This window comes from Typopeltis vanoorti, chromosome 6 (genome assembly GCF_054136105.1).
Source record: "Typopeltis vanoorti isolate ZY-2024b chromosome 6, IOZ_Tvanoo_1.0, whole genome shotgun sequence".
NCBI classification, from domain to species: Eukaryota; Metazoa; Arthropoda; class Arachnida; order Uropygi; family Thelyphonidae; genus Typopeltis; species Typopeltis vanoorti.
In genome coordinates, this window is record NC_143554.1 from 97,064,861 (window position 1) to 97,079,685 (window position 14,825).

At 37.6% G+C, this 14,825-nt stretch overlaps 1 protein-coding gene across 1 annotated transcript in view; it reads left to right on the top strand.

Moving 5' to 3' along the window:
• LOC150105732 (sarcalumenin-like) overlaps positions 1-14,825 on the top strand; it is an 86,808-nt gene that overhangs the window by 28,812 nt on the left and 43,171 nt on the right. Inside the window, exon 3 of the mRNA XM_090394542.1 lies at positions 9,818-9,934. Coding sequence (XP_090250668.1) covers positions 9,818-9,934 — 117 coding nt within the window. The remainder of the gene's footprint in view (positions 1-9,817; positions 9,935-14,825) is intronic.

Sequence of the window (14,825 nt, forward strand, 5' to 3'; positions counted from 1 at the left end):
ACTCCATCCACAGTTTTGCTGATAGTGCCTCCACTCATCCTTGCAGTGCTCAAACATTTGAAGCTTCAAGATTATCTACAATGTGTGCTAAACAATGATTGCCACATTGTTCAATGGGGTGATAATCTAGTAACCTCCAGTGCTTCCAGAAGCAGTGTTTTTTTGTTTTTTTTAAATCGCAAATAAGATCCCATTTTTTTCACCTTACTCTTTAATAACACTCAGCTAAGTCAAGACTGGATTCAGAATGACTTACTCCTAGTGTTTCTCGACATAATCACATCATTTCTATAGCATCATCAATTTGCTAAAACCTTGGCATCCTTTTTTGCTCAAGATATGACTTCAATATATATGATGCCTATATATATTTGTTCAAAATCATTCAATTCTTATGTTTATAAGTTCACAATACAGGAAGGCCTCATTTTACTTTTCCTCTATTTACGAAGATTCAAATTCACAAACATTTCAAATCAATTTATTTATTTATTTATGCTTATGGCTACATGAAAACTGGTAAGTGAAAAGTACAATCACAAATTCCAGAAGCAAATGTTGAAAATCTTAACATATAAAAGTTCATTACATAAAAGGCACAACCTGCTTTCTAAGTCTTCCCTTTTTTCTTTTTTTTTAAATATAAAGCAAAAGTAACTTGTCATAATTAAGCCAGGGACAATTATCGTCATACTGTAGGAAGTATGACAAGGCTGTAATATAATAAAATTAGTTTAATCCTTTATCCAAGTGTGAGCAAACAAAGTTTGCACCTGAAAGTATCTGGTAGCTTGCTCCACCTTTGCAACGAGTTGCCCTGGTGTTGTACCACCTTACCCCAGTCCTGAAGATACTTTCAGGTGCAAACTTTGTTTGCTCACACTTGGATAAAGGATTAAACTAATTTTATTATACTCTAACCAAGTGAAAAATAAACTTTCAAATATGACAAGGCTGCATGTTCTCACAACACTTCACAATATAAAAGAAGCTGTATCCGAGGTTTAAGTAGAGAGCAGTTGTGTCTTGTGTGAGAAACTTTGATCCATTAGAGGAGGCCCATTTCACACTGTATCATCATCTTCTAACATGAGTTCTGCTGATACTATGACGAGGACTATGAGAGTAACGTCTTCGTGGTGAGACGGGACCGTGATCTTCTGTTTCCTCCATAACCACTGCCACATACCAACTACAGGTCAAGGTCCAGGCTGGAAAGCCAATTCAAGGCCTCATCCATCACCTTGTGGATGTCCTGTAGGCCACCACCGTGAAATTGGCGCCTTGGGCAGTCGTATACAATATGAGTAATCGTCTGAGCCACGGGAAAACAATCACAATAAGGGTGATCTGACAGCCCCCATTTATGTAAAAGATAGCCACATCTTCCCTGACTAGTTCTGATCCTGTTTATGGATGACCAAATCTTCCTACAATGATCAAAACTAGGCTATGGAGCACAGGGATCTTCTACCAGGAAGCCGTTTGTTGGGAGATTATTGGACCAGTATTCTCTCCATATGTTAGATATTGATGGCAGTGCAGCTGAAGAGAATTCGTCCATGGACCAGAGAGGCTCTCTAGATTTGAGGCGAAGACTAGGTGGGTTTAAGAGAGTCTGGTGTAGGGGTAGGAGTGGGTTGCTCATTGCTTTATTAAATTCCTTAATCAAGGCTTGTCTTCTCCATATGCGTGGTGGAGCAATGTTAGATAGAACAGGCAGCCAGGAGAGAGGGATGCTTCTCACTGTCCCACTAATTGTGCGCATGGTAGAGTTCAGCTGGGTGTCTATAATGTTAGTGCGTGTACTTCTTTCCCAGACAGTGGCACAATATTCTGCTGCAGAGAATGTGAGGTCTAGTGCAGACGACCTTAGGATTCACCAGAACCCCAGGTTGTTCCAGCAAGCCTTGAAATGATGTTATTTCTGGTTTTAATTTTATTGGAGAGGTTCATGATGTGTCTTTTATAGGTTAGGCTTCTGTCCAGGCTCACTCCAAGGTATTTTGGGTGAGGCTCATGTTCTACCATTTTTCCACGGAAGGGAAGGTTGAGTTGTCGATTCGCCTCTTCATTGTACAGGTGAAATACTAAGGACACTGTTTTCGTTGGATTTGGCTTCAAGTACCACTGCTTGAAGTACTCTTCCAGGATGTGCAGGTCTGTATTCAAGGTTGATTCTAGGTTGGTAAAGGAGGTAGATTGATGTAAGATCGCTAGGTCATCGGTGTACATATACCTGCTTGATTTGGTATGAGGTAGATCATACACATAGATGTTAAAAAGTATAGGGGATAACACAGAGCCCTGAGGAAGACCGTTGTGAAGGAATCTGGGCCTGCTCTTTTTTCCGCCAATATGAACCCAGATCTTTCTGTTGGAGAGAATAGATTCAAAAAGTTGTAGAGTTTTTTTACACTTTATAATTTTCCTAGTTTTAGGAGGAGGCCCCTGATCCAGACAGTGTCATAAGCAGATGTTAGGTCAATGAAAGTGGCTCCAGATTTAAGTTTCTTCTGGAAGCCTGCTTCAATTTGAGTTGTCAGGGCCTGGTCACAGCAACTTCTTCCTGACCTGAAGCCAGCTTGTTCAGTCGGAAGTGCTCTTTTGATGAGTGGTGAAATTCTTTTAAGGAGAATTCTTTCAAAGAGCTTGAAAGTGGTGCAAAGCAAGGAGATAGGTCGTAGGTTTTTCACTTCATTTGGATCTTTCCCTGGTTTGGACACGGCAATTATTTTGGCTTCCCGCCACAGCTTTGGTAATTTACCAGACATGATGATTTCTGAGAAAAGGGCAGCCAGCCATTTTTGGCCATGTTGACCAAGATGTTTTAGGAATTCAGGGAGTATACCATCCACTCCTGCAGCTTTGCCATTCTTGGTAAGTTTTAAGGCTATTTGTACTTCTTCCCGAGATATTGGGTGTATACGAGTTCAGGAAGCTCGGTTTCCGTCTTCAGGATTTGTCTGATGGAAGCTTGTACAGCAATTTTCCTGGTAGAGCTGGGATGAATCTTGGAGGTTTTCAATAAATGGTTAGCCATTAGATCAGGAGTTATCTCTGTTGTTTTGTGTGTCGAAATGCATCATATTTGCAACGATACAATTGTCTTTTATTTTATATTATATGACATTGTGGGTAAAGATTATAAAACAATTTACATTTTGGTCCTCCATGAACCATATTGTAAGGACTACTCAAAAAGTTCAAGTTTTACTAACATCAGTAACTAAACAATAAATTAAAAACAACTAAATGTAGAGCTGATTCAACATCTTCCTCAGGCTACAAAAAGCAGAAAATCACCATTGAATCAAAAATGAAAGTGATTCAACGAGTGAATTGAATCAGGTGAGCATCATTCTGAAGTTTGTAAAGCATTAAAGTTAATGCCTTCTACAGGTTCAACAATAGTAACCAATACAGATAAGATAAAGCATTCACTGCAGGAATTGTTAGCGCAAAAGTATCAAGAGCATCATATTCAAAGCAACGTTCCTGTAACTCAAGCAGTAATCGTGGACAAATCAAAGTCTTTGTTTAATTAAATCAATGAAAGAGCTGGTGGAAAAGAGTCATTACTGGCAAGCAGAGATTGGTTTTTCCAGGTTCAAAAATCAGACAAAAATTCATTCGAGTTTCTGGTTTTCATGCTGAAGGGAACAATCTTATTTAAATTCATTATAATTTTACCTCAATTTACAAGTGATTCATATTCAGTGGGCTGAGATCCTAACCATTTCTTAAAATGAGGCCTTCCTGTATTTTGAATATCAAATGACAAAAATTTTTCCAGGTATACAGACTAATCCTAAATTAAAAATTTCTGAATCATCTGAATGAACAATACTGAGATATCTTTTATTTCCAATACTAGTGTGCTCATCCAAAGTAAGACTAAAATGGTGATCCATTTCTCTTAATTCTTTAATTTTTTGCTCATCCTTTTTTATGTTCATAGAAGTTCAAAATTAACTTTAAGATTTCACTGGTTCTTTGGATACATAATTCTGCTTTGAAATTGATTCGCATATAAAAGAACTATTGGCAATTGTTCGAATCTAGTTAGTCTCATTTAATCATGTTGTATAAAGGTTGGAAATTGAATGATCATCCTTAGGGGGTGCTTAAGTGTCAAAGCTGTATAACTGAGAGGAGACCTCCACATAGCATTTAAAGGAATGCGGAGAACCGACCAGGGCCTCTGACCTAATGTCCATTCCTCGCCGTCTCGTGGTGCTGTTGGGTATCTACTTGGATACTGAACGAACGAGGATGGGCTGGCAATTGGGGATTTAGCCGACCAAATTGTATTCTTATTGGTTAAACCAATATAGAAAATGATGGTACAACATGACAAAATTTCATGCCGGCTGGGGCATCGCCTGGTTAAACAAGGCCCCCGTTATTTTCGCCAGGGAACCAGGGTGAACAGCGAAAAGTCAGCTACTGGAACGAATCTGAAAGCACACCCCCAACTCAACATCACCAGAGTTAAAGATCGGTACTATCAACATAAGAAGCCTGAATGGCAAAGAAATGGAGCTAGCTGAGGAATTAGAATAAGTACCAGATTGACATAATAGGGGTGACTGAAACAAAAAAGACAACAACTGGTGAGATCTTTCTGAGCAATAAATACAAAATGTTATATTCAGGAAATGACAATCAAGGAAAAGAAGGAGTAGCCATAGTATTCAACACAAAATACAAGGCTAATCTTCTTGAATGACAGGCAGTCTCAGGTAGAGTGATGTAAGCAAATATTAGAATGGGGAATTGGACAATGAGACTTATTTGTGCCTATGGTCCCACAGAAGGTTTTACTAAGCTAGAAGTGGACGAATTTTTTGATGCTTTAGAGAAAAGCAACTGACAGAATGAAAAATGAAAAGATGGTACTTGTTGGGGATCTAAATAGCAGAGTAGGAAATGATTGTCAGACATACAAAAATATTTTAGGAAAATTTGGAGAAAAGAGCAAAGCCAATAATAATGGCAAATACCTGTTGGATTTCTGCTCAGGTTATGGACTGGTTATTACTAACACCATGCTCCAACACAAAAATGTGCTCAAATTCACATTGAGAGAAGAGGCAAGGAATAAGAAACGTCTCATTGACTATGTTATTGTTGATAGTGCTGTTTTTTCCCTGGTGCAGGACACCAGAGTGTACAGAGGATTTGAAATTGGAAGTGATCACTATTTAGTCTTGAGCAGGATAAAATTGAATTTCATATTGAAAAGAATAACATGTAAGAAAGTTTTAAAGTGAATAAAAGTTGAGCAGCTCTCAGATGTGAACTGTATACTAAAATACACAAAGGTTATTGAAGAAAAAATGAAAGAGTTTGGGAACAGGAACCAAACCTTGGAGATTCAGTGGCACGCCTTGAAGAAAACTCTGATTGATTCAGCCAGAGAAGCATGTGGTGAGGTTGTCTGCAAGGATAGAAAAATCAGAACTCCGTGGTGGACACAGGAAGTTAAGGAGGCAGTGAAGGAAAAGAAAAAAGCATACCAAAAGTTCCTGGCAAATAAGTCAGCTTGTGCTCTTGGAGAATACAGAGACAAATGTAAGAAAGCTAAACACTGTGTAAAACTAGCTAAAGAAAAGTCATGGGAGGACTTTGGCAAGAACATAGAAAATAAATATCAAGAAAATGATAAAATATTCTGGAGGTTGTTGAAGAAGTTTGCGAATCAAGGAAAGTTTTTACGAATCAAGTAAAGTTTTTACGAATCAAGGAAAGAGTGCTGTAAAAGGAGTTAGAGATGATAAAGGTGACATGAAAACAGGAGAAAAAGATATCCTTGAAGTATGGAGTAATTACTTTGAAAAACTGCTAAATGAAAAGCAGTGATGACAGTACAGTGGTAAAAAACACTGACTAGGCATGCAGTCAGGAATACATATCCATACTTGAAGTAGAAAAATCCATCAAAGGCTTGAAATGTGGAAAGGCAGCAGGAGTAGATGATATTCGACCAGAAATGTTGTATGCTGGTATATAAGTCTTACAGTGGCTGCACTGCATAGTTCAGAAAGCCTGGACGGAGTGACGAATTCCCAATGACTGGTGTAGAGCTTTAATAGTACCCATATATAAAAAGGGAAATAAAACTGAATGTGAGAATTACAGAGGTATTTCCCTACTGAGTGTTACTGGCAAGATCTATGCAAGCATACTTGAGAAACGGTTGAGAAGAATTGTAGAAGAAAAGCTTGGTGAAGAACAAGCTGGATTCATGCCAAATAGATGCTGTCAGGATCAGATCTTCACTTTACGACAGATAGTTGAGAAAGCATGGGAATATAACAAAGATCTGTATTCAAGTTCTGTCGATCTAGAAAAAGCATATGACAAGGTGCCAAGAGAGAAGCTGTTCAATACGCTACAGTTATATGGTGTCAATGGGGCATTATATCATGCGATACTTAGTCTGTATTTGAGTTGTAAGTCAGCAGTTAGAATTGAAGGAAGTACAGGAAGATGGTTTAATGTTAAATCTGGTGTGAGACAAGGATGTACATTATCCCATCTGTTATTCATTATCTATATGGATCACATTATGAAGGAAAGTGGTATTAAACATGATATCAGAATTGGAGATGTTAATGTCAGCTCTCTGCTTTATGCGGACGATGTTATACTTCTAAATAAATCCGCTAAAAGTTTGCAAGATTCCCTGACTAAATTGAATAATTGTTGTAATAGATATGGTATGAAGGTCAGCATTAAAAAGACAAAGACAATGAAAAAAAGAATTGTTAAATGTCAGCTGTGTTGTGAACAGGAAACCTGTGGAACAAGTGAAACATTTCAGCTACTTAGGCATGATTTTTAGTGAAGATGGTAAATTAAATATGGAAATAGACAACAGAATCTACAAAGCTGGTATGGTAGGAAGCCAATTCAATAAATTCATATGGAATAAGAGAGAAATTAGTCTGAATACTAAATTAGCTGTATACAAGACAGTGTTCAAACCAGTTTTAACTTATGGATCTGAGAGCTGGGTCAGAAGTAAAACACTTGACCAAAGACTAGAGACCGCAGATATGCGAGTCCTGAGAAAGATTAGAGGCGTGAACAGATGGCAGCAATGGCAATATCCTCTTAAAAACGAGGATATTAGGAAAGAACTTGACATGTCAGCATCCAGGAATGCAGTAGCACAGCTAATCTCAGGTGGTATGGTCACGTAAACAGAATGAGCGAGGAAAGATTAGCAAAACGAGTGTTCTCTACCAGGTTGGAAGGAAAATGACTCAGAGGAAGACCAAGATATAGGTGGATTGATACGGTACAATGTGCTTTAGACGATAGAAATATAAGATCTGATAATGATAATATTGGAGTCTTGACAAATGATAGACTGATTTGGAGGAATATTGTAGATAGGAAGTTAGTAATGATGTATATTTTTCATGGTACTATCATATCCCGTGCACCCCTTCAGGGTATATGTCAGGAATTTGATGATGATGATCATCCTTAATTCTTTTTTGAGCTACTTGAATGCTCTGTATTTTCCTCAGCACTTCTTTTAAAATGTAATTCATGCATCTGTCTGAATGTCTCATTGATCTGCTAATGTTTGATCTCTTATATAAAATTTGCTTTAAACAATGATTGCACTGAGCTGCTTTTTCATTTTTACATTTCTTAAAGTGTTTCCAAACTTCAGATTGATTTATTTTAATTTTTAAGATAAAGTGAAAATATGAAAATTATTAAATTTAAAAATTAATATAATCTACATAAAAAATAATTTTATCATGCATTAAAGCAAGGAAATCCATTGATGCTAGTAGTGAGGCTTTAGTTTTTATTTAACTAATGAACCGCCTGACCTGTTTGATCTAGTGCATCAGTTCCCAACTGGTGGCACGCATACCCTAGTGGATAATGCTGGGCCATTCAGGGGTACACAAAAAATAATTAGTAATGGCGGAAAAACCTGATTTCCACTATTTTACATTAAGATAGGCACTGAACAAAATTGTCAGTATTTAAAAACAGCTATTTTAAAAACAAGGGTTTTTAAAATAGCTGTTTTTAAATGGGTTTAAAAGGGGTACACAAGTGGAAAAAGGTTGGGAACCACTGGTCTAGTGGATAGTGTACCCACTCTCCAACCAACAGGCTGTGGATTTGAATCCCACCATGGGAATGGATGTTTGACTGTCGTACTAATTTTGTGTGGAAAGGGCATCTACCCCTACCACTTCTAGCAGAGACTTCATTCTCAAAATCCTGTGAGATATGGGTGCAACCATACAGTATTCAGTAAGCTATATGAAAATGGCCTGATAAGAGGAGTAATTCTGTGAATTACACTTCTTAGAGTAGCTAAGTATAATAAAAATGTCTTATGTGTTTGTTTCATTTGTACTTAATTTGTAGTCATGTAAATATCATTGTTTTAAATTTGAAACAAGCACAGGTGTATAAAATAAATGAATAGCATAGATTTTTTTGCAGTCATTAAACAGTTTCATTAATTCATAATAAAATTTTGTCATCTGTAATATATGTGATACAATAATTTACTAAAATTAAAAAATTATAATAAACTGATTTGTAAATATAAATTTCTGAAATGTCTCGATGTTTTTCTTGTGACTCGAGAAAGATATTTGAAAATTTCCTTGGAATTTCTGGGACAGAGCCCTAATCATTATCAATGCCACAATCTTTCATAAGGTTAACCTTGCCATGCCCAAATTGTGTTCCATGGTACATAAACTAAGCTAACCATGATAACTGTTTTGAATATTTTAATAAATGTAACCTTTTTACCAAATCAAGCTACATGCTACATTAATAACAACAACAAAAAAAAAAAAAAAAAAATCATACTCTCTGAGAATTAGACACAGGTTCAAACAAGTATTTATTCTGACCTGGAAATGACCCAGCAGTAAAATCTTGAGGTGCTGAATAAATCACCAGATGTGACTGTCAACACTTCTGTGAATTGTCTAAGTAATGGAATACCTAAAGGAATATGTGGGAAAGCTGTTATAGTAATACACTGCTACAAGACTCCAGTTTCTTAGAACAAAAGTTAGTTTACTTTTGATTTGCTGTTATATGAATAGTCCAAAATTGATTTTGAAGTATTTTGTAAACTACAATATACTTGGCAAATTTTTACCCTGTGATAATTTATGAAATACTACTTTTTAGAGAGTGATGTCTTTAGTCTTCCAAAAATAATATTTGTGGAACTCTGAAGCACTTGAAAATCCTCAAAATTGACTTAATACTTATTAACATTTTCAATCTGAACCTTCATGTTCTTTATGATGTTTTGCTATGAAAGTTGCTATCATCTTTACTTAGATTTCCAGATAAGCCTTTCCATCTCTTTCTTCATAATAATCTTAATTCATAAAATAATGTTTATTTCCCTCACCAAATAATCAGAACAAACGTTTTCATTAAAATGAAATAGTGAACTAAGATCTTATAAAATGTGTATAAAATCTTATATAAGATGTCTAAAAAAATTTCATCTTTCCTAGTTTGTCAAACTAGGAAAGATTAAATTTTTTTATTTAATCAGTTGTAGCAATTTGGCAAAAATCAAATTTTGCCAAATTGCTACAACTACCAAAAATCCCAATGAATAAATAAAATAACACTGTATTTGGGGGGGGGGGGCGATCACCTGTAGTATTCATCTGCTTTTGACCCTGTATTCTGATAGTGGAACTGTCTTGGATATATGATTTTGAACTATGTTGTAAACTACAATATACTTGACAAAATTTTGCCCTGTGATAATTTATGAAATACTTTTTAGAGAGCGACGTCTTTAGTCTTCCAAAAATAACATTTGTGGGACCTTGGAGCACTGGAAAATCCTCAATGATCAACTATATTTTAGATATTGAAAATACTAGCCATGCCCTACTGTCTGGTAAGTAAAATATATAAAAGCTACCTATATGTGTTATGAAAAATGGGTATTGAGAAGTGTTTTTCAATTTAGATTGCATATAACTATTTCACATTTTTTTTTATTTATATTTATTTTTTTTTAATTTTTAGGGAATACAGAATATATTTTTGAAAAATATTCAAAACATTTTTGGTAAAGGTAAATATATTAAATATACGTGTTAAGCATATTATTATTAACTATACTGTGTAAGGGTCAAGGGATGCTTAAGGGTCAAAGCTGTATAACTGAGAGGGAGACCTCCACATAGCCTTTAAAGGAATGCAGAGAACCGACCAGGGCTTCTGACCTAATTTCTAAACCTCACCTTCTCATGGTAAACTCTGTTGGGTATCTACCTGGATACTGAACGAACGAGGATGGGCTGGCAATTGGGGATTTAGCCGACCAAATTGTATTCTTATTGGTTAAACCAAAATTCAAAATGATGGTACAACATGACAAAATTCCATGCCAGCTGCGGAATTGCCCAGTTAAACAAGGCCCCTGTTGTTTTTGCCAGGGAACCAGGGTGAACAGTGAAAAGTCAGCTACTGGAACAAATCTGAAAACACATCCCAACTCAACATCACCAGAGTTAAAGATCAGTACTATCAACATAAGAAGCCTGAATGGCAAAGAAATGGAGCTAGTTGAGTAATTTGATAAGTACCAGATCGACATAATAGGGGGTGACTGAAACAAAAAAGACAAAAACTGGTGAGATCTTTCTGAGCAATATATATAAAATGTTATATTCACGCAATGACAATCAAGGAAAAGAAGGAGTAGCCATAGTATTCAACATGTAACAAGTAGAATAATGTGGCCAAATATGAGAATGGGGAACTGGACAATGAGACTTATTTGTGCCTAAGGTCCCACAGAAGGTTCTACTAAGGTAGAAGTGGAGGAATTTTTTGAGGCTTTAGAAAAAGCAACTGACACAATGAAAAAGGAAAAGTTGGTCCTTGTTGGGGATCTAAATAGCAGAGTAGAAAATGATGTCAGACATAAAAATATTTTGAGAAAGTTTGGAGAAAAGAGCAAAGCTAATAATAATGGCAAATATCTGTTGGATTTCTGCTCAGGACATGGACTGGTTATTACTAACACCATGTTCCAACATAAAAATGTGTACAAATTCACTTGGAGAGAAGAGGCAAGGCATAAGAAAAGTCTCATTGACTATGTTATTGTTGGTAGTGATGTTTTCTCCCTGGTGCAGGACACCAGAGTATACAGAGGATTTGAAAACAGGAAAATTTAAGCTTTTTGATACATTCCTCCCCCCCTCCTCAGCAGTCATAGAAGAAAAAATGGATGACATAAGTGATGAATTCATTGCACAGACACAATCAGACTTTTGTACACTCCCCAAATCTAGAAGATACTACATTCCAAGACAGCATCTATCAGACCTTGGAAACACATTCAGAATTCCAAATGGTCAAAAAGAAGAGAAAAATCTCTACAACCACAGAAGAACCCAAAACAGCAGAAATGGAATCAGTCAATGTACCTGAAGAAAAGGTACCACCAGTCATCTTAAGGGATAAAGAAAAATGAATTCCTGTCTCATCAGCCCTCAGGGAACATAACATCACATTCTCATGACCAAAAACTCCGATGAAGGAGTTAAAATTCAACCTGCCACAGTCACGGACTATAGACAAATGACTAGATTTATGGACAGTGCAAATCTCTCATACCACACCTTCACTTTACCCAGCAAAAAGAACCTGAAGGGTGGTTCTTTGTGGAGTTGCTGAAGGTGTCACCCCTGAAGATGTGATCACCGACCTCTCCAGACAGGGCCTGTTCCCAGTTAAAGTGAGCAGGATGCTGAGATCAGATAAAAGACCAATGCCTTTGGTGCTGGTAGAAATCAGCACCAAAGGCATTGGTGCTGAAAGCAATATTATGTAAGGCAGCCTACAGGTGCTTGAAGTGCATCAAGGGACACCAGACCAACACCTGCACCAAGCCACAATTACTCCTGGCTGCTGTGCTAACTGCAGAGAACCTCATGCCGCCAAATACAAGGGATGCCTTTTCAATCCAAATCGAGGGTCAACAAGAGTCAGTGTTGCTCCTCCTTGCAACGACGCCATAAGCAACCAAGTAGGTCACCCCACCCCACCCCAGTCCGAAACACCTCACCTTCAACCACACAGGAAGGAACATGATCCACGACCAAAACATATGCCGAGGCTGCACAAACTAAGATTCCTACATCTCTAGAGTGAGCAAGCTCCAACCTAACATCAGTTTTAACTGCTTCGCTTGCCACCATGCTGCAGGAATTCAGCAAAACAAGCCCTTCACCATCTTCCAGAAAGAGATTCCTGCAAGGCACTCGAACCATTATAACAGCCATCTGTCATGAGTAAAAAATTCAAACCAAAGTCACTCATGATAGCATGGAATGCAAATGGATCGATAAGCAAGGTCCTGAAACTTCAAGAATTTGAGATATCAAGATGATATCTCAGTGCTGATATCATCTTGATTGGTGAAACACACCTAAGACCAGCTAATAACCCTAGAATCCGTAGCTACACTATGTACAGAAATGATACTTGGCACAAGAGGTGGAGGCACAGCCATATATATCAAGAATTACCTAAATCATAATACAATACCCAACCCCCAAACCATAAACCTGGAGGTGCATACCAACGCCGGCAGTCTCAAGATATATGCTGCTTATAATCCTCCGAACATTCCTCTGCTGACAACAGATCTGGACTCCATACTCGGATCAAATGACTCAATAATAGCAGGAGACCTCAATTCAAAACACACAGCTTGGTACAACTCTTCAGTTAACACCAAAGGCTACACGCTATTCAGCTATACAGTGCTCAACTCTGCTGTTGTGGAGCCCCCCCACTTCAGCCCATCAGGCAGCTCGGATGTGCTAGACATCATTAGTTTTAAAAATATAAGATACTAATACAAATTGGAAACAGTTAATGAATTATCTTCTGACTAAAGTCCCGTAGTGCTTAATCTAGGTTCATCAGATCAATTCTTCCCCCCCACACACACACATTCATACCATGGGACAAGTTAACCAAGGTTCTTCCAGATTATATTGGTCTGGTGCCCAACATCAGTAAAAAGGAAGACATAGACTCCTCAGCAGTAAATAACTTAACCATCCATCAGAAAGCAATAGAATCAATCAGGCAAACCACTGTCTTCCACCCAACCAACCGTATCCCAGAGGAAATCATGGACCTAATTAGAGCAAAAAACAGAGCCAGAAAGAGATTCCATAACACAAGAGCCCCACAAGGCAAATCAGTGCTGAACAACCTAAACAGACAAGTTTGTAAAGCTCTTCAAAAATACAGAAACCATCAATGGGAAGCCAAATTGGCTACCATCAATGCTGAAGATCACTCTGTCTGGAAATTCTTAAGAGCCATCTGCACCAAAAAGCAACTCATACCCCCTATTCAAACCAAGAAAGGGATTGTTCATACAGATAAAGAGAAAGCTGAAGCACTAATAGATAACCCTGAATCACAGTGTAATCCATCATTTTATGCAAATCTAAATATTATCCTTGTATATAAGATTCACCGTCATGTTAGGACAACTTTACAACAGCATATTGATAATTCAGAACATATCACTCCCACTACTCTGGCAGAAATAATAAATATCTTAACTCGCCTAAACAGTAAAAAGGCTCCAGGCCCAGATGGCATAACCAAGCGAATAATAAAACTACTTCCAAGAAAGGCCATAGTCTATCTCGTCAACATTACCAATGCCATTTTAGATACCAGCATTTTCCCACTGCTTGGAAGACAGCCACCATGATGCCATTGAAGAAGCCGGGAAAAAACCCTCAACTCCCCAAAGCTACAGACCTATCAGCTTGTTGTCCAGCCTCGGAAAGGTGACAGAGAAAATCATCCTCACAAGGCTTCAGGCAGAAACAAATAAGTTAGGAATTTTGTTTGGCTTCCTCAAGGCCCATAGCACAGTTCAAGTACACTGGCTAGTGAAGATCATCACAAAAGGTATAATTGGAAACTCCATACAGCTGCCATCTTCATCAATGCTGAGAAGACGTTTGACAAAGTATGACATCAAGGCCTTCTTTACAAACTCATAAAATTTAACTTGCCAATCAAGTTAACAAAAATAATCCACTCATACCTGAAAGACAGATATATGCAGGTCAGGGTCAGCAAAACAGTTTCGTCCAGATGCAGGGTCTTGGCAGGCGTACCTCATTGCTCTCTTCTGGCCCCTCTCCTGTTCTCAATCTACATAGCAGACATCCCTCTGAACCCGAGAACAACATTCACTGCATTATATGCAGATGATACTGCATTAATGGCAAGATCTCTGAGGCCCAAAACTGGCAACTAGAAGACTTCAAAGCAGTATACATATACCTAGAAAAATGGCTAGCAGACTGGAGGATCCAAGTAAACCCCCCCCCCCCAAAAGAGCTTAGCCATACTGTTTTCTAGAAAGAAAATCCATAGTATGGAGGACATTCATATTTTGGGAGTGAAGATTCTATGGCAGACTGAAGTCAAATATCTTGGAGTGATTCTTGATTTAAAAAAAAAAAAACCTATTCAGCAATCATCATGAGACACGTTGCTTCGAAGACATCCAAAGTAATTGGACAGCTCTACCCTGTGATCAACAGAAAAATCAAACTGGATACACAAACAAAGTTAATAATTTACAAGATAGTAATAAGACTGGTTGGAAAAGGGAGGCTCCCTGTTTCACAAGAAACCACAGGATTGGAACTTGGAATGGTAGAAGTAAACTAAGGTAAGCTGGAAATAATAAACATGGAAATGGAGCACAAGAAGCTGGATATACTGGG